Source organism: Botryllus schlosseri, chromosome 14 (genome assembly GCF_051294905.1).
Source record: "Botryllus schlosseri isolate E-star chromosome 14, Bs_hap1, whole genome shotgun sequence".
NCBI lineage: Eukaryota > Metazoa > Chordata > Ascidiacea > Stolidobranchia > Styelidae > Botryllus > Botryllus schlosseri.
In genome coordinates, this window is record NC_137249.1 from 18,115,910 (window position 1) to 18,140,425 (window position 24,516).

Below are 24,516 nucleotides of genomic sequence, written 5' to 3' on the forward strand. Positions count from 1 at the left end.
CCGGCATACAATTAGTAATAATATCTTACAAACCGCATGAACACAACGTTGCGGGTTTGGCATGGAAACGGATGTATAACACATAACGCCAGTCAATTGCGTTGCTCTTGATATCACCCACTGTTAATACCAACCACTCGCCATTCACATTCGCTGTCTGTTCCGAATCGCATTCGACACGAAAGTAGGTTACATTTACTCAAAATGCATGCCTTAACATTGAGTCTTGAATGATTGGGTTGCAGCCTCATGGAGGCCGCCTCACGTAAATTAATCGAGGTCATGATTACAGACCGACATGCTTGATGATCTATTTTATGTATATATTTTCCGTAACGGCCAACATTATGACGCTTGCTGGTTGGACGTAGACACCCGCTAACCCGCTAGATTAGGGCTACCTGACATTTAATACGACGCAATATGAAACGAAAAACGATAGGCAGTTTTTAATACGCAGGAGAATCATCCATTCAAAATACATTTCGTTAGTATACGTTAAAGATTTTTGATTTTATATCAGGACGGCAATATATGGTCTATAACCTATACCCATGTACCATCAACTTATAACGCCATATCAATATCCTTGCGCATTTGGAAGCGTTACACGCGATTTGTAGAACCGCTGTTTTAGAGTCACATAACGCATTGAGGATGAACATAGTATTAGTAAAAATTAGACTATGTTATCGTCATAGTATGATTCGTATACAGTATGATACGCCGCTGCTTCATTTCCACAACGCGGCGCACATGTAGGTGCAAGCAATCCATATCCGCATCACAGGCACAGTCAATGTAACGGAGATGCTGTTCGATGTGGTAAAGTCAGTTGATTCGTAACTTTCCGTGGGCATCGTGCTAACTTCGAGACTGACTGTATCAGACACTGATTGACCGACAGTCGTCGTGGTGTTAGAACTTTGTTCATGTGTCGGAAAACCGTAATTGATCGAATCCCAAAACTGACAGATTTCCGTGCGGTATTGATCGCGTACGTCACTCATCGGTGCACCGATATTCAAGTAGTTCCATGTCCCCGAGAATCCTTCATATAAGAAAATAGTTTAAAACAGGGACGGGCAACATACGGCCCGCGACGGGATTTTGAGCGACCCGCAGAGAGTTTCTACCCTGAAAGTGAAATTCTAATCCAAAAGTATTGACAAATTTTATGCGCCACCGAATGAATCCAAGTTCGCCAATATGAGAAAGATGGCCATGGCACTACCTGCTCCGTTCGGGTGTACAACATACATTTGCGAGAAACATTTTCGACCATGAACATTAAGAAGACAAGGCTGCGTTCCAATATAACTTTACTCAGGGTTTCCACATACTACAGGGAACCCAAGTTCAAAGAACTTATTGTCAACTTTGATCGACCACAGATGTCTGATTGACTTCAACACCTAAATTCATTAAATACTGTTTCGGTCTCTCTATGATTTAAACCTAAAGTTTGCATTAAATATGATATATTCTTTGTATAGGTGAATAAATACGCGATTATTGTATCGATTCTGCAATCCAGCCCGCCGATCGGAGAAGTTGCCCGCCCATAGTTAGAAGGTATATGCCGGATGAATGCAACGTAGAGTTACTTTTGTCACCAATTTTGAAATATGGATCAGTGAGATTTGAAAATGGTCAATTGGCAATGCTTTTGTACATCTGCAAGTCGTTGCCTAACAATTGCCCGTCCTTTATAGCGTCTCCTTTTAGTAATGTGATCACAATATGCCCAGACGATGGATATGTGGTATAGTGGCATTAGGCCTACTTGTAAGCGCGGGGAGAATTGGACAATGCGCGAAGGTGGTTCATTTCTCGGAATGTGACCGCCAACGCGTTTCCTAAATCGCCCTCCAACGAATAGTTTGTTCAAAACTATTTCACAGTGTCCTATAGTCCCGTTGTATTACTCTAAAGCAGTATTGAGCGGTCCCGCGGGGCTCTTTTTAAGCAAATAGTCCATGGGCGGGCGATTGAGGCAGATGCCGAAAATACGTTCGCGGACCGAGACAAAAGTTTGTTTAGACTATATTCTGTGGTGAGCAGTTTTATTTCCAAAATTGAATTTCATTGTTAACAAATGCTTTTAAGTAATTATTAGGCTACATCCCGTGCTGTGTGGGGCTGGTTAAATAGCCTTGCAGTTTTGCTAGATTCGTCAGCCGGTCTTACGTCTCAGACGATTGTAGGTATTTCTTTGAATGATGACGAGTCTAATTATATTCCTTAGACACGGAGACGTGCTCGGTGCTCATCATAAACTAAAAGTTCGTGCTCACGGCTGACTTCAGTAAACAAATATTTAGTGCTCCAAATCGTACAGAAATATCGGCCTTCAGCCTGCACCTTTTATTGTTTGACCTACCATGGACCATGGTTTATGAGTAGAGTGGTTTGTTTTTGACATGTCAAAATAAGTCAAAATTTTGTCAAAATTGTAACGTTACGTCAAAAAATTGACAAAATTGTTTACGAGGTCAAAAATGTTTTGTAACCTGCATCTCGTTTGTATCGTAGATGTTAGCACAGTCGGTGAACTTATCATTTGACATTTGACAGTCTGTACTCTGTATAGAAGGGGTCGCCAACTCAAAATGGGTCGCGGGCCACTTTTCAAAATCCGTAGAGGCCGCGGGCCGCACGACTTCAATACCGAGATAAAAATAGGCAACGCAGTTTCACAACCATGTTTTGATAACTCTACGTCATTTCAATGCTGTGCACTCTAACATGGGCGACGGGCATAGTTACCACAAAAGTAATAATATGTTATTGAAGAAATACAAATACAAAAAAATCATGATCATCACTTTCATTCTGTTTTGAACTATGAGTTGCCCGCGATACCTGACAACACTCCTCAGCAACTAAAACAGGGGTGGCCAAACTTTTTGCTATTCAATTCACGGCCGCGTTCCGATTACTTATGTATAGCCTAGCCTACGGCCGTATTCCAGTGCATAGTCGTAATGAAATAACTGGATACCAAATAAGTGCGGAGCGGATCGACAAACTCTCTGGTCCAACTCCGATCCTGTTTTTCAATTCTATGGTCCGGCTCCGATCCGGCTCCCGCCGTATCAGGAAAAGTACTTATCCAGCTCCGATCCGGCTCCTGCTAAAAATAAAAAAATCCGGCCGGATATCCAATCCGGCTACGGTCCATGTTCCGCCCTACACGGTACGGTGGTTGCGTGAATTTTATAAATATAGCTCGTTTATATTCGCAATTGCTTGGCGGTTACTTGCGTGTGGTTGGTTGGTAGTTATTTAGTTACAAAAGTCATGCTTATCAGTAAATATTCTAGCCGGATCCAAAAGTACTGATCCGGATCCGAACTGGTCCCGGCCAAAATTGAAAAAATCCGGCCGGATATCCAATCCAGTCCGTGCTCCGAATTACCAAATACCCACGTTAAACTGCCCATGTCCATTGCCGATGAACTCCGGACCAATCTATTTATTCATATCGGCCTACTATATACGCACCAAAATCGTGAGTATAGTCATATTAAGAATACGTACATGGATTCGTTCTGTAGTCACGCGAAGTGCGAAATTTTTTATCATATTTATGAGTTTATTTCGCCATTAATATTAGTATTTCGCCATTAATATTAGTATAGCTTCACATGTCATAGTACTATCAAATATTTATCCTTTCTGAGCCAATGTGATCAGATTCACCAGTAGAGGGTGTCTTCGAAAATCTAGGGAAGTTAATAATGCTGTGCTGCATCTTTCGGTGGGCCCATTGTTATTAGCCCCCTTCGTTGCATGATGTGATTTCTTGACCTTCCACCAGGATTGTCGGTATAGTGGAAAGATGTTGGATTCGTCCAAGTGTAGGCCGAACCAGAAACAAATTTACTTCGTGATGATAAGAACAACATAACAAATTTGCATTTATTGGTGGGGCGCATCATTTTCTTCTGCTGTTCGCATCTGTACTGTCGGGCTCAGATTACAAAGGACATTACTATATTAAAATCGAAAATCAACTCGCATTGAACAGCGCGTAAAGCGAAGAAAATATCAAGAATAATCATTCAAACCTCTCATTAATTAGGGAGGCAATTCGTAAATTCAATTTACATAGTCAGTCAGCATGACAGTCGCCAACACATGTTAATTGAATATAGTGTCGACGGCACCTGAACTGAAAAATCAATATTGGGGTCAGCTAGTCACGGTGTTTGGCTGGAAAATTATCTCCTCCTAAAGCTCGCTCTTTTGGGAAGCATGAAGTCGTTTTTAAAGCGACTTGGTCTTGGCAGTGGTGGGCCGTTGCACGTCAAGGTAACATTCCCATTCATATCAGTAAATTCTTCCTCCATGAAATGATATTGCCATCGCCGAAGCCGTATCAGCAAGTGAGGAATAGTGATATTGGGCAAAGGAGAATGACTTACTTTGAACAGCAACAACAATATGTTTAAACTGAAATCAATTTCAGCATTTCAAAAGGCTTTACTAAGCGTTCTTCCGAAATTTCAGATCAGGTCGCGGGCCGAAAAAATATGACCTCGCGGGCCGCTTGTTGATGACCCCTGGTGTATAGCCGACTTTATAGCTCATTGTGAATCAAAACGGTTAAATGAAACAATAGGTTGACATGGTGTTATGCTCAAAGTACCGCAAGATCCTAACTGAAGCAAGATTGCGTGGGCATTGGTTCTTGTATCAAGAGGCGCATGATGAAAAATTGTGATGTAGTGTAGACAATATTGTCAGAATGAAGCAACACGGTGTGTCACCGGCAGTGTACGCACAACGTCAGTGTTGCCAGCCAACACAAGCTGCTGTTGAACATTCTTTCTCCATTCTTGGCAAGCTTGTTACTAGGGATAGATGCATTCTACCCGAGAATGCAGGAAAGTATCTTTCGTTGTACTGCAACAAATTTTAATTATTTCTACCTTAATGCGTGATGAAATTACTGGAATTCTTCATAGGTCCAGATTTCATCAAAAGAAAAGCTTTTTTATAAAGAAATTTGTCAGTTTCCCAGTCAAAAAGTCTTTTTAGGTCAAACAACTTTGTAAGGACGGGCAGTTCCGACCAGAAATGAAGATAAGTAGTACAATTTTAACATTATGCGCGAAAACATCTAATTTACATTCATGTGTGCAAAATTTTGTCAAAATTAAGTTCATGTAGGTCAAAATCCTCCGTTTTTAGCAGGGCTTTGGAGCCGGAGCCGGAGCCCGGAGCCGGAGCCCCGGAGCCGTGCATTGTTACCGGAGATGGAGCCGGAGCAGAAGCTCGACATAAAATTCAGCCGGAGCCGGAGCCGGAGCCGGAGCTGGAGCCAGTTATTTGAGGGGTAGCACCGGCTACGACGTATTTCATAAGTTGCTTTTATATATGAAACAACCATATCTGCTGAGTTCACATAATTCAACAGCATGCCTTCGTGAAATTAAGAATCTTTTCCTCTTTGGCGCTACCTTTTCCGACTAACCATGTTCCTGGGGATTTAACAGCAGAGCAGTCGTATGTTCAATGTTCAATTTTCATACATGAATGCCGAACCTCGGTATGCGAAATATACATGTGAATATTGTGGGTATTCGGCATTACCGCAATTTCATCATCAGCACAACCTTGTTGGCCAATTGTAAACGGCTCGAGAATAATGATCACTATGAATTTTCGTTGCACATGTCGATATGACGAGCACGAGCCGAGAAATTCCATCTCATCGTTGCCATGAATCGGATGAGCAAATACTCGTTTTATCGTGATAGTTCTTAAATCGGGCCGCGAAATTGGACTGTGTTACTGAGTATGCAATTATTGTAATGTACAACAATTTACTAAAAATGTGACTGGACCCTGGATCTGCCAATGCGTCGGAACTGATATTTTAGTCATCAACATCCCAAGTATCGCGGCCAGACTATAATCATACTTTTGGTTGGCCCTGCAAGTTCACAATCTGAGAAATTCAATTTTGATAATATAATGGGAAATTAGCTCGCGGGCCACCCTAAACCTTCTCGTAGGCCACAGATGGCCCGCAGGCATCAGGTTGCCCACCCCTGATATAGACAGACAATTTCGATAGTTTTCAGGGCCGGAGCCGGAGCTGGAGCCGGAGCAGTGGTAATAATGCGGCTCCGGAGCTGGAGCCGGAGCTAGTGTATGATAGAAAAAAGTTCCGGAGCCGGAGCTGGAGCAATGCAAATTTACAGCTGCTCTAAAGCCCTGGTTTTTAGGTAAAAAAATCGCCCTATTCACGTGTAAATGGTAATTCCCAATACAACAATGGCAACAAAGAAGGTTTCAATTTGAATACAGAAGCAGCGACTTGTATCTATGATTGATACGGCGTACTTTGCTCTATAGACTTATAGCTATATATAGCAGGGGTGGGCAACCCTTTTGCTATTTACGCCCGCATTTCAATTACTTATGTAGCCTACGGCCGCATTCCAGTGCATAAGCCGTAATGAAATACCTGGGCGCCAAATACCCAGGTCCAGGTCCATTTCCGGTGAACTCCCGACTAATCTACTTTCATATAACGGCTTACCGAAATCACTAGTGGCCATGTTTTGAATAATTAATGGGATACGTTATCAGCCCATGTGATCAGATTCACTGGGGGGTGAGTCGATGAAGGTGCCAACGTACCAAAAACAAATTTCTTTCGTGAGAAGCACGTGATTCCAAGTTGGTATTGCTATGTAGGGCGTACCATTCCCCTGCTGTTCGCATATGTACCGTGAGGCTGAGATTGCAAAGGGCGCTACTACCCATATTATTCGAACTTCACAATTAACTGTTAGGATCTGATCTGACATCAGATATGATTCCATGAAGATATCTGCAATTACCTGCAGCTCCGTTCGGAAAATATTGAGGCCACGCAGTGAAATTCCCTAAATTTACGGCGCCGGACGAGGGGGTACATGAATGAGCGAAATTACCCCAATATGAGCCAAATTGATTCTCCACCACTTCGTCATCTCCATGGTAATCTTCACTAAAAGATGACAGAGAAACCGTGAATGACATATGATCACGGATTGAAATGTTGAAAGATAATACCAACTGAAATAGATTGCTCGAACACAAACTTTGCATATTCCTGATTTATAGGAAATCATCCAATATACAAATATTCATATATTAGGGTTACCATATTTTGGAATCAGGAAAGGAGGACAGATTTACGAAATCTGAAAATTTTGTTGATCAAAACTGAAATCAGCCGTTTTCGCTACTTTTGCGGGAAAATTTGGTGGGTCGACAAAAAAAAATTCATCACTTTCGTTCGACTCCCGATTTACACAAATTTTACTTAAAATTAGTAGTGTTGACTAAAAAAAGGTCGTCGCTCTCGATTGAACCACGAATTTCCTATTTAGCGTCATTTATGCCCATTTTCACTCGAATCCATTCCTTGTCTTAGCTCTAAAAGCTGTAAAGGAGAACGAATTGCATAAAACGAGAATATTTAGGCGTCCCTGGAGGACGCTTTCGAAAACCTGAAAGAGGAGGACAAAGCCTCCTAAAGGAGGACGTATGGTAACCCTATGATATATTCGTATGGATATTTTGCCAAATGTCCTTGTACTGTGCGTGAAAAACATAATAAGCTTACAGAATCTAGTGAAATAACCATCCCAAATCGAACATAACATTATAATTAAATGTAAGCCTTAACCGCGCAGGTGAAGAAAACCATACAGGCTGAGAATATGAAACACACTCAAATAGCTCAAAGCGGAATAGGTGTCTTATCTGTCTGCCAAGGTAATGCATACACGGTTGTGCATAAAACTCGGCCATGTATTCATTTTCTTGCTAACCCAAACCGTCACACTTCTTGTCTGGAAATCTCGGGGTTGAGTCGCGAGTAGTACTGGGCACAGCGATTCCAGTCCCCGAATCAATTGTAAATATCCGAATCGAGTAATCGATTCTTCGAGTAGTAATCTACGCCTTCACCCCAATAGTAATATTTTATCAACGAAAATATTGTTTCAGTGCTTTATTCGTTGGAATCTCGAAGGGTCAACTGACCGCATATCTATGCAACGGATAATGTACTACGCAAGGTTACCAATATTCATGGTACGATATTTCTGTCAAGTAGTGTTCGATCATCAAATCGCACACAAAGTGCTTCAAGTAGTTTCATGGGCCATAAATACGAATCTATTTGGATGACGTGTGACTGGTACCATTTTCCTTATGACAACACGAAAGAAACATATTTTACCTTTTCAAGTTTTACTACTGTTATGAAGTCATAAAATATCGTAATATGTCATAATAATATTGCCATGCTCAAAAGCCGCGTGCTCCATTGTTGCATGCTCATCGCACTGACTAATATGTTCGCAATGACCTCCTTAATTGCATGATTCATTGAATAATATACCAATGCAGTCGTCGTAATTTCGTGAATTTCAGTGAATTTTATTGTTTGCTGTTGTTTTAGGTAGAAAGTGGGAACAGCTAAATATTTGAAATAATGGTGCAACAACGAGTGGCTAACGCAAACATGAAATAATAATCGTTACAGTCACAAACTTACTTATTGGGCATCGTTCGGAATACGTAACGTACTTCAGACCCGTGGGTTGCGTATTTACAATCCTCCCTGCTGCCACCTGTTTGCACGCAAATATCCGACAATTTCGGGTGCGAGTTGGTGTAAAAAAACACGGATGACTTGTTGGAGAGGGAAGCGTATCTGTGATGGCGAAGAAGCAATATCGATTAAGATATAACGCGGTAAAATAGATACCACAGGTTTACGGTGTGTTGGAAAGTACTACGTACAACTGAGATTTCACCTACTTGGCCATTTTCTGATTAGGGCAGTCCATGTAGTAATGAGAAAACGCTTCCCCGTAGGTAATTCTGTAATCACCGGACGGCGGCGGGTATAGTTCTACGTACTTGTCGGTAATGATTTCGCCGTAATAGGGTCCGTAAAAATCCTGGTTCATTTTCTAAACAAGGTGAGCAAGAAATGGAAAAAATGATGCAATTGCGCTAAATCTCTCGCATCTTGAATTATATTGCAGTGTTCCAATGCTGTCAAACTTTGAATTGAAGACAACAGTCGTCACCCATGTGGTGACGGAGCTGCTGAATTTCATAAATCATTCTTTGACTTCCATTCACTGTTCTTTATGAGTATCTTTTGATATTTAAATTCTTTCGCTATGAAACTATGTTTGACCCATTTTCAACGAACCACAACCAGACAGCTTACCAGAAAACGTGTTTCATTCCATTTCTGCGGATAAAAGAACTGATATTCCACGAATTCCTCCGTGTTCACTCCGATAATGACATTTTTATGGCTGTTCCAATTTCCCGACTGAATCATGTTCAAAGGCAAGTCCGTGAACTCTTCACCGTCCAGGATAGGAAAGAACGTGTTGTCTACGTATAGACTGGACCCTTCTTCCATGGCGGTCAACAATTCTATCGGTCCTGTTTGTAGTGTAATTTGCTCCGCAGTCATGTTTCTGGCAGGGAAATATCAGTCAGGTACTATGACCTAATGCAGTGTTCATCAGCCTTTTTCGGAACACCCAGTAAACGTTTACTCAAACCCTGTACATCCCAGTTCAAATAATACACCGAATCCGTAGTAATCCTAATGTAAATCACGATATGGCTGGTATAGGAAATGCTAATGCTAAATACTAATCATCGTTTGAGATTACCGGATATCGATACGACACAGTGGTTCTCAATCGGCGGACCACGAAGCATTTTCAGGGCGTCCGCGAAACCTCTATATTTGTAACATGATTATAATCTAATTTGGTATTTTATAAGCTATATAGGGTAGATCATATGAAGCAGTATTTTCTTCATAACTGCTACAACTTCATGGTTCACATCAGCAGAATGGCCGTTTGCCCATCGAACGTTACTAGCTCCCCATAGTACACCCTAGCAAAGTGTTGAACCCTTAAATAATTCTGGTACACCTTAGGCCAGGGTACTGACCTAACGAAAGATCTTTACCATTAATGTTGAACCTATACTATTCGGAGGGTTCCAACCATCCCATATCGATTTATACGTCGGCTATATCGGGTGGTCATTGTCCGTAGGCTCATACAATACGTTTTTTGGAACGTATATAGATAATTATGGCATAATTTTACAACTTGAAAAAAAAACTTTATTTTTAAAAGGCCTTTGTTTAAAAGAATGTTTAAAACCTGTTTTAAGAAAAGTGCATTAAAACACCGTTTGTTTTAAATGCTACCCCAACTCCAATGCTATAGGCTGCGGGGTCGGGCTATAGGACAGTGCTGGTTGATTATGTAATCCCTGCTAGTGCTGTATTTATGCATGATTTCCTCATGACAACCTAATCTGCATAGTCAGTGTCTTACAGAAGCTCGGATGGTGATTTACGTCGGCAATATTGATTTCAGAAACAATAAAGTATAGGCCTATTACACAGACCAACTGATCATAGATGTCAAACGCCATGATTATATATAGAAACGACACTATTAACACCTCGAAAGTTCCTATTTATTTTTCGATACTTACAGTAGACAATCTCTTTCCGAAGTCGTATTCGCATCACATCCTAAAGCTTCCGATAATCTCTTCGATATCCGGAGCGCTCCATCGACATCCGGATGAATAAATGCCAAATTGACTGGATTGCTTTGTTGGATGGCGCACGAAAATAAATTATCGCTAACGGGCGATATGGTATGAAGCATCACCGACTGCGCCCCGGCACTGTTGCCAAAGATCATCACCTGCGCGAGTACAACAATTACACGTACCGTTGATTTGAAGCTAGTGTGGTATGATACCCTGGTACTATCTCCACTGAAGTTGGCGACATTCTGTTGCACCCATCGTAGTGCTTGCTGTTGGTCTTTGAGGCCTTGGTTGCCACGTATGTACTCTCTACCCTCTTCGCTAAGTGTGAGGAATCCTAATGGGCCTTAAAAGGAACACGGGCGTGGGTAAAAGAATCAATTTCAATAAGACATTATCACTATTGCAAGGCACGAGTAGTCCTGTTCATTCTCCTGCCGTAGCCGTAAATTCTTTTTGATATTTCCATCTCGTACATCGGAGTCGAAGATGTGTTCAAACTTGAACAAATTAAATTATCACTGAGTTCTTGGCCTATGTCACAGCGGATTTCGATCTATGAGTTTTAGCAACCTGGATTGGGACCCATACATGGAGTTTGGATTGATGCCGAATTTTAATAAGAACTAATAATCGAGTCGGTATCGGATAAGGACCTTTACATGATACGGATCAAATGCGTTCTCGATTTGAAGACCAAATCAGCAATTGTATTCAGATTGGAAAATATTACAGTCATTTGATTTATACCTAAAAATAATGTAAAAGTAATGCCAGCTGAAAATTTCATAAAGGATTCTGAATCCGAATGCGACCCGGTTTCCAAAATTTTTCAATACCGAAATTCACAGTTACGGTATAAATATCTCGAGATGTTCATATCCAAGTCTCTAATATCAAAGCATTACTTACCATTGGGGCCTATGGGTATCAGGGTGGTGATGAGATCAGAATAATAGTGATGGATTTACTTTCGGAAACAAGTTTGCAACAGTGTACAAAAATATACGAAGTCGGACCCATCCCGTATAATCCGAATACAATCACCACTTTCGAATCCAATCAGGACCAGAATTTTGCTCATCACCGACATTCTCATTTCTGAATCAGAAACCTGGTAAAGTAGCGAGTGTAGTCCCAGCTGAAAGCCAAGCACTGTATATGTAATCGTCAGCTATATAGAGAGGGCTTTCACTGTTTCACACATAGTCATCAAATTGAAAGTTGCATGCATAAGAAGGCAGAAATCTTCAACCTTCAAAACTTTGAAACCATGCGTTTTTCTCGATACTCACCCAAGCGGTAATTGATGGTCACCACGACGGAATTGGTAGCGTTCGCCAGATTCCCTCCGTCGATATCATCGGAAGTCCCTGATCCGAATTTGAACCCGCCGCCGTGAATGTAGAACATCACCGGAAGAGATTCATCGGAGTATTGCAGGGAGATGGCACCGGGCACGAAAACGTTCAGCACCAGACAGTCTTCTGTTTCCTTCAATTATAACAAAACTGAGAGCGTCAAACAGCGTGATGATTTAGTCACGTCAGGTCAGGCTGTAAAACTATTGTGTTTATGACAGAATATTGCCATTCATATAGAAATATTCATACATTAGCCTTCTATTCTAAACATAGACAATATCCTTCATTCAGATATGCGAATATTGATCCCGCATCCCGCGTTTCAGTGCATATTCATAACTGTGGTATTGATAAGGTATAGACAAGATTCATTCAGAGTCCTGATACAGACCTATACATTAGTCTGTTTTATCGTGACGATGCTATGATCTGAAAATATGGGTTCATCCAAGCATGAACAATGATCAGACACTATCCACCATGTAGAGGCCTATGCAATGTTGAGATGAGGCTCATACCTCCGTGTTACATACTCATTACTCATATACTCACGATACTCTCATCATCGGTTAACAGCTGGAATGGGTTAGGGCTCTGATGGCATTGAACGTGAGTATTGACCGTCGCGTTGATTGTTGACTCAGGTGTGACCACTGGTTGTGGATCTTTCCATCTGTAATGAGAAATGATATCAATGCGTGAAGGTCGTTCATTGAGTCAATATCAGACATCAGCGAGAGTAAACTCATACCTATTATTGGAATGGTATTGTATGATCGTGTGCTGATACATTTGTTACACAATCACTACACGAAGGAAGATATATACTCGAATATTAACTTATAGTTAGCAAGTTACGGTAAGTCCCCGACAGGAGCTTGAGCATAATGTATCCCGTAAAAAGAATGTGCGGTGTCGGTGGTCACGCCAATCGCAGCTCCCGAAGTTGTTTGCACGACTTGGGAGTCAATAGGTGACGCTAAATGTAGTTGTAGCTTTTACGTTTGCTTGCAAGAGCAAGCATTATCGCTTTTCAAATGCAGTAAGGAAATCGTACACAAAGTACAGTATAGACCAGTGGTCGGGAACCTTTTTCGACCGAAGAGCCATATTGACCCAATATTTTCAAATGTGACTCCCAAAGAGCCATATATGTCAATGAAATGTTACGTCACAATTGAAAATCTGTGACGTAATGGTAGCACTATTACATGGAATTCGTAGTGTGCAGCGTATTTTCTCTGCTCACATGCGTAGGTGGAGCCAAACATTGTCACTACAGCGCAGTACATATATTGAAACCTTCAATGATTATTTGTATGTTCTATTGACGTTTATGAATAACTAGATTTTGGGGGCACAGACGGGCAAAGCCTCACCTGTGATAGCGCAACTCATCTTAAATAGCTTAGAATTTTAATCACTGATATTAATCGAATGCAATTTACACACTGATTCTGAATATCTAAATATTGATCGACTTCTCCAGAATTCGGCAAACAAAACGTTGCGCTACACACCTAAATTTTAACGGCAGTACCAGAAAGGTACTTACAAATCAATAACATAGATAGGTAAGGCGTTGATTTTAATTTTAATTTCTGATTGTGGATGTCACTTTCAGGCAGTTCATTTCTCGGCGTAGATCAGGAGGAAAATGTGTATTGGATAACTGCATTGCCATACAAGCTTCGCCATGTCTGCTATTCTCCATGATCTATCAAGGTATCGAGCAATCCAAAATTTCAAGGCATGCGATGTCGGGTAGATCGAATTCGCGAGTGATGTTAGTTGCAGGCGCGACAGCAACTTGAAAAGTCGAGGATTTTGAAAAGGGGATACAAGACCTAACCCTGTATTCCCACTGGATTGACCTCTCGAAGACATGTTTAGGCTACCCCGAGAATAATTATTCTGGATTTTATGAAAATTTAATAACAAGTTGCTGCAATATTGATAAATTTATTAAAATAAAAAATTTGTCAAAGAGCGATATCTTATACCCAAAAGAGCCATATATGTTTTTTTGGGTATAAGATATGACTCTTTACCAAATTTTTATTTTTGTACAGAATCGATCAATATTGCAGGAGCCTGTTAGTAAATTTTCATGACTGCCAGTATTATTATTCTCGTGCTAGTAAAACATGCCGTTGAGTAGTAAAGACAATGCCGTATTCAGGGTTAGGGGGTCGGACCCTCCTTTTCAAAATCCTCAAATTTAAGTTGCTGTCGCGCCGGCGTCCAATATCAGTATCACTCGCGAATTCGATGTACGTGCACGACTCGGAATCATGGATTACACGATACGCTGATTGATCAAAGAGAATAGCAGACGTGGTGACGCCTGTTTGACAATGCAGATTTCAAATAGCCTACACACATTATCTTCCTGATCTACGTTGATAAATGAACTGCCGTGGAAGTGACATGCACAATTACAAACTCAAATTACAAACAACACCATAGCTATAGTATCCACGTTCTTGATTGGTAAGTATATGGCTTCGTAGTATCGGCGATAAAATGTAGGCGTGTAGCGCAACGTTATGTTACCGCCGAATACTTTGAGAATTGAGAAGTCGACCGATATTTAGATTTCCGGAATCAGTGCAACAGTTACATTCGATTAATATCAGTTATTATAAATTCTAAGCTATTTACGATGAATTGCTCTATCAATGGCGAGGCTTGGCCCATCTGTGCCGCGCATTATTTTCGAACAATAAATACGCAAATTGCGTGTTCAAACACTAGACATTGATGAACATCGATGGAAAATACCAATGGTAATTTAAGGTTTCACCATTTTTGTTCATTGTTCATTCATCCTGACGACAGGTGAGGCACTGCATCACTTGCCACCACTGACCCCAGCACGTCCCTGATGTATCACACCTTACAGTGGGTAGGCTATATATTGTTGTGGTGACATCACGACGATCAGATGTCCTCATATAACTGAGGAAAGTCACAGATTTTATATGAAGCGTATCTTAACCATTACCAAGCAAGACTACAACGACATCGGTCATACCATGCAACACCCAAACACGCATGAACTGAATAAATCTTGTGAATAGTAGATTCACACTTTTGCTGTTATCTAAGACCGTTGGAAATGATTGTCTTAGGCTTCGAAAAAGATCATATGGCTGTCACTATAATACGATTAAAAAGATGTAACGTGCACAAGATCTATTTACCTCGCGTTTCGCATGTTCAAATACAACAACCAGCATGATTAGTACGAGTTTTTACAGAGAAAAGGTGGCGCAGACCACGAATCCCATGTAGATAGTTCGAATCAGTGACACCATGACGTCATGAATTTTCAATTGTGACGTAGCAGTTGATTTACATGTATGACTCGTTGGGAGTAAAAATGGAAAAAAATAGGGCCAATATGACTCTTCGGACGAAAAAGGTTTCCGACCCCTGGTATAGGCCAACGAGATTCGGAAGCTCTGTATTGGGAACAACATTTCACACCCGTCGATCTCACAAACTGTTGGCTATGAAAGGCTATATGCTTTCCATCAGACAGGTCATTCGGTGCTATTTACGCATTGGGATTGTGAGTCGACAATAAGCATTGATAAGAACGTCACATCCCCTGTAGATATAGAAAGACGGGCTCATACAAACAGACTGTTATTGGATTATATATTTTCACCACTAATACTACACAGTGGCGGCTCGTCCTATAGGGCAACTGGGGCATTGCCCCACCTAAAATTCTGTTCAATAACAATTTAACCATTTATAGACGCACAGCGCTCAATATATATCGAGATCACAGCGAAACCCGCGTTCTTCTTGTGCTTTCGCTTGCAAATGCCCATACATAGCGAAGTCTCCGCGAAAATCGAATTCTCTTCTGTGTTTTCGCTTTGTGAATGCCTAGCCGGGGCTTGCCCCGGTAGCGCTCATAACAAGCTTTCACTATCTATTCTCTCAAAGCTGCGCACAATTAAGAAACGTTGCTTTACTCTCTCCTATTCGTAAAATGGCCGAGCAACCGGGGCAAATATGCTTGCTCGCCCCTAAGGTGTGATGTAACAATCGTATCTATATCTGAACTCGGATACCGTGATATGCGTTGAGTCGAGCGTTGCTGGTACAGGTCGATTTTGATGGTGTTTCACACCATGATAATTCTTGAAACTTGGTATGTCATGTCGTGATGGTGGTATTTAACACTGTCCTAAGTTTCAGGGTTTCTACTCAAAGTTTATGGTAGTAATTCCGTTTCCAAAGTCGAGTGTGTGCTGATCGGTCATGTATCGCAAACATATTTCACGCAAAGCCGGTATTGGTCTCCATTGATTTTAACGATGCTCCTTAGCTAGATCCGTCATGAACTTTTACATGGTATGTCTTGATTTTAGTATCGAACGCTGTGCCAAGTCTCAAGGTTGACACTCAATGATTAGGGCAGCAATTTCGTTATTAAGTTCGAGTATGGTAGAGATGTGCGCTGATCTGACACTTAGCCTACCTAACGCATTGCGGATTTCACGCAAAAGCCGGTGTATCTGTGTTCCATACTGAGATAGGTGATGAGATGATGATATCATGAAACAGTTTACTAACATCCTCGGTTTGCATTCAAATATTTAGTTTTATTTTATATTCTCCAATGTCAATTTCACCGTGGAATGGTGGCCTTCGGGCCATTTGCTCACAATTACAACCCCTGTCAAGCGCGATAGCTGTTTCGTTTTCGATGGCGGCTAACAGCTGATCGCTTGATCAGCCGATTCCTCAGTAAATATTACGCAAAATTCGGCGTTGATCTGTTCGTATTAATTTTGACAGTGTACCATACCGAAAACGGTCATGAGGCTATACTTCTCGATGATTTCATGTAACAGTGTACCAAGTTTTCGGCTTTCATCCACGTATTTATTCGGTAATATATTTTCCGAAGGCGATTTTGCAGCAGACATATAGACACTATAGACCGTAAGCCGTATGTGTCGTGTGACAGTCTCCAGCCTCAAGGCCAGAATCTCCCAAGCTGTACCGGGACCGAATTTCCGAGGCTGCTATCCGTAGTTCTTCAGAATGATGTTTTGGATTCAATATGACATTTCCTTGTCCAATCTATGAGATAACAATTGCGTATGTGTCCGAACTCGTTGACCTTTCCAGTTAGGCATACGCAATCTCTCGATTTATAGTCATTTCCATTTCTGCAGATAAGTAGTCAGGTCAAGTGCGAACATGAATCGTGTTGAATCTTTGCTCCGTACGCCGTTTAGCCAGCTGCCTTTAGAGCAAAAATTAGAGGTAAAGCGACTAGGTCCGTATCAGCCTAGAAATTGCCCATTGATCCAATCGTACGCCGGAGGAAACCTACGACGGCGCAGCAGTCAAGAGCGGATCGCGACATAGCGTACAAGTTTTAATGAAAGAAGTTTACCCGCATGCGCATTTTTTGCATTGCTACGCGCATCAGCTCAATCTTGTAGTGAAAAAAATGTGCTTAGGAATATCTTCTGTCAAGATATTCTTTGCAAATCTTTCAGGGTTCTCCTCCTTTTTCTCTGTTTCGCCAAAGCGATCTGATCTATTGCGCGACATATGCAAGCACCGGTTACCTAGATGCGTATCAACATGCACGGTGGAACTTCCAATCCAGAGTTGTGCAACGAGTGTCAGAGAGTAGGGTGGAGCTTCTGGAATGCTTCTCAGTGATTGAGAGCTCTCCTGTCTGGGATGATACTTCCATACGTGAAGCGGCGGGGCTTAAACGACTCCTGGAAGACGAAGAATTTTTGTTCTTTTTGAAGCTTTTTTGTGACATCTTCATGCACGTCGATACACTGTACAGCACTTTTCAGTCGCGTATGGCCGATGGTACTACTGCGCAATTGTGTATTGCACATTTTTATGAGGCAATTTCGCATATCCGGGCGAATGTACACTTCGCTGGTGACACAGCGCTTTTACGTCGTGGGATAAGTGTGCAAAACCTGCTTGTTGCGGCTTACGAATGTTGCGATATACTGATGTCCCAAATCCAACATCGTCTGAATAGTGACCAGTTGGTTACTTTCGCCCTATTAAATCCGAGAAATTTCCCTGCCTACAAAATTCATTTTCCTTCTGGACTACTGCGCAGCGTGCCTCGTTATTACCCGATGATCGACATTGCTCGGTTGGAGAGCGAGTTGACTTGTTTGTATTCTAACACATCCTTTTCGGAAATTAAAACCACTAGTGAACTTTCAAAATTCCTAGTTGAAAATTCGCTTTCGATCAACTTTGCTACAGTAACTAGCTTTCTGAATATCATTTTGACCACCCCGATTTCATCCGCAGAATCCGAGCGCAGTTTCAGCACATTGAAACGTATCAAGACCTTTCTCAGAAACAGGATGGGCCAAGATAGGCTTAATGCGTTGGCTGTTCTCTCGATTCACAACGACGTGGTTCTGGGAATTCCAGATTTCAATAAACTCGTTATTGAACATTTTGCTAATAAGAAATCACGTCGCGCACAATACTTATACAAGACATAAATTAATGCTGGTGGGCGGACGACTGTACACATCATGTTCTTTCCGAATAATTTCAATCAAGTGAGCCCAGGTAACTCAACCATGTCTATGGCTAAGGAAAAGTGAGTGGTTTTCATCCTTATTACTCGAGGCACACTGACAGTTAATTTACCGATATATTTTATTATGGCTATGGAAAAAAAGTGAAAAATTCATCAAGATGAAATAATTTATTCATGATATTGTTTAATGCGATATGTGCTCGCATTTCAATTTAACACAATGCTTTGATTCCTGCTTGAATGATGGCAGGCAGACTCGTAATTAATCTTCCATGGATAACAGCTGGCTTTTTATAATGTTTTACGTTTATGGGTGCCACCGCTTTGATTGCCTATCCCCTGGTCGTAACGCATCAGGATCGTGTACCAAACACTTTCGGACGAGGGCAAATCGATTTGACTCGCTTTCGGGACGAGAATCCATATACAAATCGGGTCGGAGGCGCTGCAGCACTTTACAGAATTGCTGAGCATGGAACGATTAAAACACCACAAGGTGTCATGTGAATGCTCTTTGTAGGTAGTTGGTCTGTGTATTTTTGGTATAGTCTTACTCGGCGCTTGCGTAATCTCTACCACGAAATCATAACGCATGCTACTAAGGATAACCTGATGATTGATTCGTGGCATGGGAACGATTCTTAGTTCGCGTACATTTTGTAAAATAATCATTTGAATAAAAAACAATGAATAAAACATTTGTTACCGCACTTCAAGTCACGCCACCGGCAAACCTCTCGCGGCACCTACGTTAAAAATCATTGTTTACGGGAAATTCATGTGGCCATCATGAACGTTGAAAAACGCTACTGTGACGTCATATTGATAACAAGTCGCTTGCGGCCCTTGCCCCACCACCCGATATTGTCACGAGCCGCCACTGATACTACACATCGTTTCTAGTGAAAGTGATGAAAAAGCATCACGTTAAACATCGTCATAATTCACTGTATTGAACAATCGAAGATATATAAGTATATTTGTTTTATATTTATATCGTACTTGTTACTGGTCCCACCAATATATAGAATACTTGGAAATACCGGACTATCTCTTTGAAGCTTTTGTTCCGCATTTGGAATGAAACGCTAGTCATTTAACAATACTATATATACCCAATGACCTAAAAAAACATGATCATTAATCACTAGGTCATAAGCAACATATGCATGTACCGTATCACGGCCACGAATTTATACCATAAAATCACATATCGGAAACCGCGCATATATGATGGCTATAGGTAACAAGTTCACTCGAAACAGCATCTGATTTCGATTGCGTCCGTAAGTTAGCAAGAGGCATAGGCCTACATACCGTGTAACTCTGAACAATTGCGGTGCTGTTGCCAAGTTGTACAAGTACAGCAATGGTAAGATAGATGCTACAATTAACTTGGTCGCCGCTTAGCAGACTGGTATTATATGCACCAATATCAAATTTCAACTAATTGCGAATTAGGCAGAAATCGGATAAGGTCATACTCCATAGCAAGGGGTTCTCAACTTTCCTTGTATAACGGGCCGCATTTTAACAGCAAAAGACGCTGCAGGCCGCAGAACTATGTTACCTTGCATTCATGGGCTACTATTAAATTTAGGCTATTGTAGCCGATTTACCAGTCGTATACCGGCATTTAGTACATTTCTATGCATTATAAAGTAATAATGAACAGCGTTCGTAAGTTTGCAGCTGCTGCTTGTGAGAATGTGTATCTTCTAGCGGCGCATGTGAATCCCTTCATGGAGCGTGCATTACATTCGTTGTCAAGTCGGTATATGCAACTTCAAATCCTTCCACCAGAGAGCCGAACTCTTTGTTCCAATGCGTGGGCGAGCAAGTATAAAATTACTATAACTTTTGCGTTACAGAGACCATTATCACATTGAGCTATGAGTGATATGAGAAGAAATCTGGTGTTTGGGGGTATTTTTGAGCAAAACAATCAACATTTCTCCTTTCCGTCCATGCCTAGGGCACTGTACCAATAGTTACAGCTTTGTCAAGTTGATATTTTTCGCTGGTCCCCTCCCCACGTTTGCCCAGCCAGTATTTCTCTGCATATATGTCCACTCTGATGAAATTCAACCAGATAATTAGTTATACAATGTCGGTGGATTCATCCAAGGCTGCGTAAAAGTAGTCTACGCGGCAACGTGTTTCAGAACAGGCGATAAAAGATTGACTGATATTGATGTTACTCGTCTGGTCAGGATTGAATCAGACTATTGCATCTTCGACATTTGTCTGGTGATGTTGTCCTTGCTGCTAAGTTCCGGAAACAGCAAATATTCGCAAAGTATGTTACGATTTTATTGAAATCACACCTTCTATATCAGATTTCTTGGGTTTAGCGATATTCGAAGCAATTTTAAACGATGCGTCTGTAACGTCGTCGGCAATCTCAACAACCGTTCGCATTGAGTCAAACACTCTTTAAAAGTGTAGGCCTACTAAGAAGCGGGATTCTCTTGAACCAGAGTCCAGCCGAATAATGATTCAAAACAATAACAATCTGAAGTCGAGCATATATCAAGAAACGAGAGCACATTGAAGCAGTGGTTCTCAAACATTTTTTAATCACGCCCCCCCCTTTTTGATAGGGAAAAATTTCGTGCCCCCTTATCGTCATATAACAAAATGCAACCAGAATGCTAGCAACACAAACGGCTAGTTTGATGGCATGAGAAGGTTATAGCCGTTGATCAGAGAATTCTCAAATATGAAATTCGGACTATACACAGAGAAAAATACAGTGAATTAGGGATAAATTGCGCGCAGCGCAAAATTTTTTTCAGTTGACCGCACCTTCGCGCCCCTCAGATGCTTCACGCACCAAAGAGGGCGCGTGCCCCCAGTTTGAGAACCACTGTCTTCAAGAATGAGTTATCAAACGAAACAGAGACGGTGCGATAAAAGAGCTAAGTATCTAAATTAATGTTTAACAATACCGTGTCATTAGTAATTGCGTTTATAATGAAAGATGTCGCGGGCCACAAAATATACGTCTGCGGGCCGCGGGTTGAGAACCCCTGCTCAATAGCCATAGCCTACGCTCATATAGCTCTTGCTTCAGTCACACTTGAACAATCGTACTTTTAATCTGACTGTACAGTGTACGTGTTGATAGGAATTAGTGCATTGCCGGTACTAGGACGACAGTTTTTAGCGCTGTAGGCCTAAAGTAGGGGTGGCCAACCTGCGTCCATAAGGAAATTCGTGCGTTATTGCTTTCTAACGCCATTGTTGCGCTAATATGATGGGTTCCCGAATATATTTGAGCAGGACGATCAGTATGAAAATAAAATAAAAACGCCGGGCAGACAACGCTACTCTTCAATGCGAATTAAATAATCTCAAAATTGATCACGATATAACAGATTCCGCCTATAGGATATATCATTTTCCGCAAAATCGGGGTCTGACAGGTATGATATCGAGACGAGGTTGATGAGATATCCTGCTTCTTTGCTTTTATATGTATATACTTCGTCGTAACTCGGGATCCGCAATTGGAGGTGTAAAACCAGTTACGTACGACACTGGAACATATTTTAATATACCTGGGTTATGTATATCCGCAAGCATTCGTTAATAAGAGCAAGTGCGTTTTAACAAGATAGGCGGGTGTTGTCGTAACTCGAATTGTTATCGTATCTAGCCTATACGACAGAGCTGCTAAATCCAGCCTGTTTCCTGGTTAAGACTGTAGCGCTGACGGGGAGGAGTCATATTATTATCCACAAGCAGAAGAGCGGGATAAAGTAAAAGTATATTTGAAGTCAGTACTATAGTCTCGATGACGAAAGCTCCATCTCAGTTAGCCTATGTGTAAAACTTTATTTTTACTGTTACGTTGACACAACCAGTGACAGTAAGTTCACATTCAAGGAATTTGGATCCCGATATTGAGATTACCGAAACCCTATGTGTTTACATTCAGTATCAAATATCAGGTATATATTTCTCGTTCTCGGTAGTGTCCTTCTCGGTAATAGCCCAATGTCCATTCTCGGTCGTGTCCATCTTGGTAATAGCATTCGGTATTATTATGGAACCCGAGATAGCGTAGTGGTACGTCGAACGTTCCACAGCTGCAACAAGATTGAGTTGCGGGCTCGAGTCCGACTGAGGTCGTGTCGACTGAGGTCGAAGTGTTAGCCTCGCCATCTGATCCGCGTAAGCGGTGTCTTCACAAGCCTAGAAGTGGGCTGTGCTACTAGTTGGAAAATACGGAATGATAATGAAGAAAGTTGGCGTGGTGTAAAATGATCAATGTAGTCGAAACACCATAAATATAAACACAACAACAACAACAACAACAACAACAACAACAACAACAACAACAACAACAAAAGCTGAAACAACAGTTGTAAACAGCGGAGGAAGATGATGCACCCCTTATATAAATACCAACTTGTAATCATTTGCTTATCACGAAATACATTTTGTTTCAGGCACGTTTAGGCGATTCCACCAACAATCTTGATGGGAGGTTAAGAAACAACAGCGTGCAACAAAGTGACACATTTTTGGCAGCAGTCATTCTCTTCAGAATGCCACCGTATTCGAACTGCGCCTGAAAGGTTTCTCAAAGTATGCACCATAGCACACGCGCAACATCCGTGATGTTGCGGTTTATCATCGACGCGCGTCATTGCTTCTTAACCCTTTGCGACACCACAGATCGAAGGTATGTTATGGTCCATATTTTGATAATCTTTTAGCTGCAGTTCGAATACGGTGGCGTTCTGAAGAAAATGGCTTCAGTGGCTTAATTTCAAGTTGAGACCACATCATGCTTAAATCGCAGTTACCCTTCATCACTCATAATGTGATTATATGGTGTCGTGTAATAAAACGAAATGTAAATGCTGTAATTTGATTCTATCAATAAATCATGTGGGTTGAATTGAATACACGGCGTCTGGTGTCGCGCACTGTTGTCGAAGGGACCGCGCAGTGAGTTGGTGTGTTTGCGCAAACTGGTGAAAAATTGGAGGGTACGTGGCTTGGATGGATACACGCCGTCTGCAGACTTGTACAATGCACAATCTACTGGGTTTTTCAAAAAGCGCAACTATAACTATAACTAGAACTAACCAATTTTTAAAATCCGCAACTAGAACTAGAACTAACCAATTTTCAAAATCTGCCACTAGAACTAGAACTAACAACCTTTAAAAATCCGCCACTAACAAAAACACAACTATTAACTATATCAGTGTTTCTTGACCGGTGTTTCCGGGCGCACAAAGTAATGTATTCAATGTGTAGCTATTGTGTAATTTGGTAGACTTTTATTTTTGCGACCCGATCACTGAAAATTAGGGGTTCCCCGAAGACTTGTAGAATAGCGTAGGGCAGACCAGGGCATTTTACGGTCCGCGGGCCAAATACGAACCGTGATAAGTTTCTTGGAATTTGGAATTATATATTTGCATGTATGCTAAAAATATTAGCTGTATATGAATTAAACCGGAAGTGCGTTTACTTTGAAGGCTGTTTAGTGTTTACTTGTTCCCTGTGGTTACGTATAGCATACGTTCGTCGTACGCGTAATCTATATTTAAAATAAAATCGATATAACATGGAATAATTTGAGTCGGGATTATGACACCAGCAAGCAGCCACTCTTATGAAGCTGCGAGAAGACGAATTCGGAAAACCTGCCAGTGAAAATACCAAAACAACAGGACGATTTTTCAAATAAACTACTCACCGCTCGGGATAGTCCTAAAAGAAGGACGTGTGTAGGGATTGGTGTGAATAAAAAGAGTTAACAATGTTTCTTATTTAGCATTGTTTTGAATAATTACGCAAGATAAACATTATTTTTGTACTTTAACTCCAACTTCCTAATTACCTAATAGTAACACATCCACCCAGAAACTTGTGTTAACAACGTAATTCCGTGCTTTCAATTTATAAATTATTAGAAATTTATACACCGCA

At 41.2% G+C, this 24,516-nt stretch overlaps 1 protein-coding gene and 1 long non-coding RNA gene across 2 annotated transcripts; one reads left to right on the forward strand and one right to left on the reverse strand.

Moving 5' to 3' along the window:
• Window positions 1-424: 424 nt before the first annotated feature.
• On the reverse strand, window positions 425-19,712 carry LOC145455861 (cholinesterase-like). The gene is made up of 11 exons (XM_080333883.1): window positions 19,564-19,712; window positions 12,849-12,969; window positions 12,543-12,663; window positions 11,922-12,120; window positions 10,839-10,972; window positions 10,564-10,781; window positions 9,257-9,515; window positions 8,836-8,990; window positions 8,570-8,728; window positions 6,861-7,009; window positions 425-1,051 (listed from the first exon to the last, which is right to left on the reverse strand). The coding sequence occupies exons 1-11, from the start codon at window positions 19,655-19,657 to the stop codon at window positions 735-737; spliced, it is 1,926 nt and encodes a 641-aa protein (XP_080190009.1). The 5' UTR covers window positions 19,658-19,712; the 3' UTR covers window positions 425-734.
• On the forward strand, window positions 15,516-19,264 carry LOC145456299 (uncharacterized). Its single transcript, XR_013920563.1, has 2 exons — window positions 15,516-17,065; window positions 17,894-19,264. It is a non-coding gene; the product is annotated as an uncharacterized LOC145456299 (long non-coding RNA).
• Window positions 19,713-24,516: the final 4,804 nt, after the last annotated feature.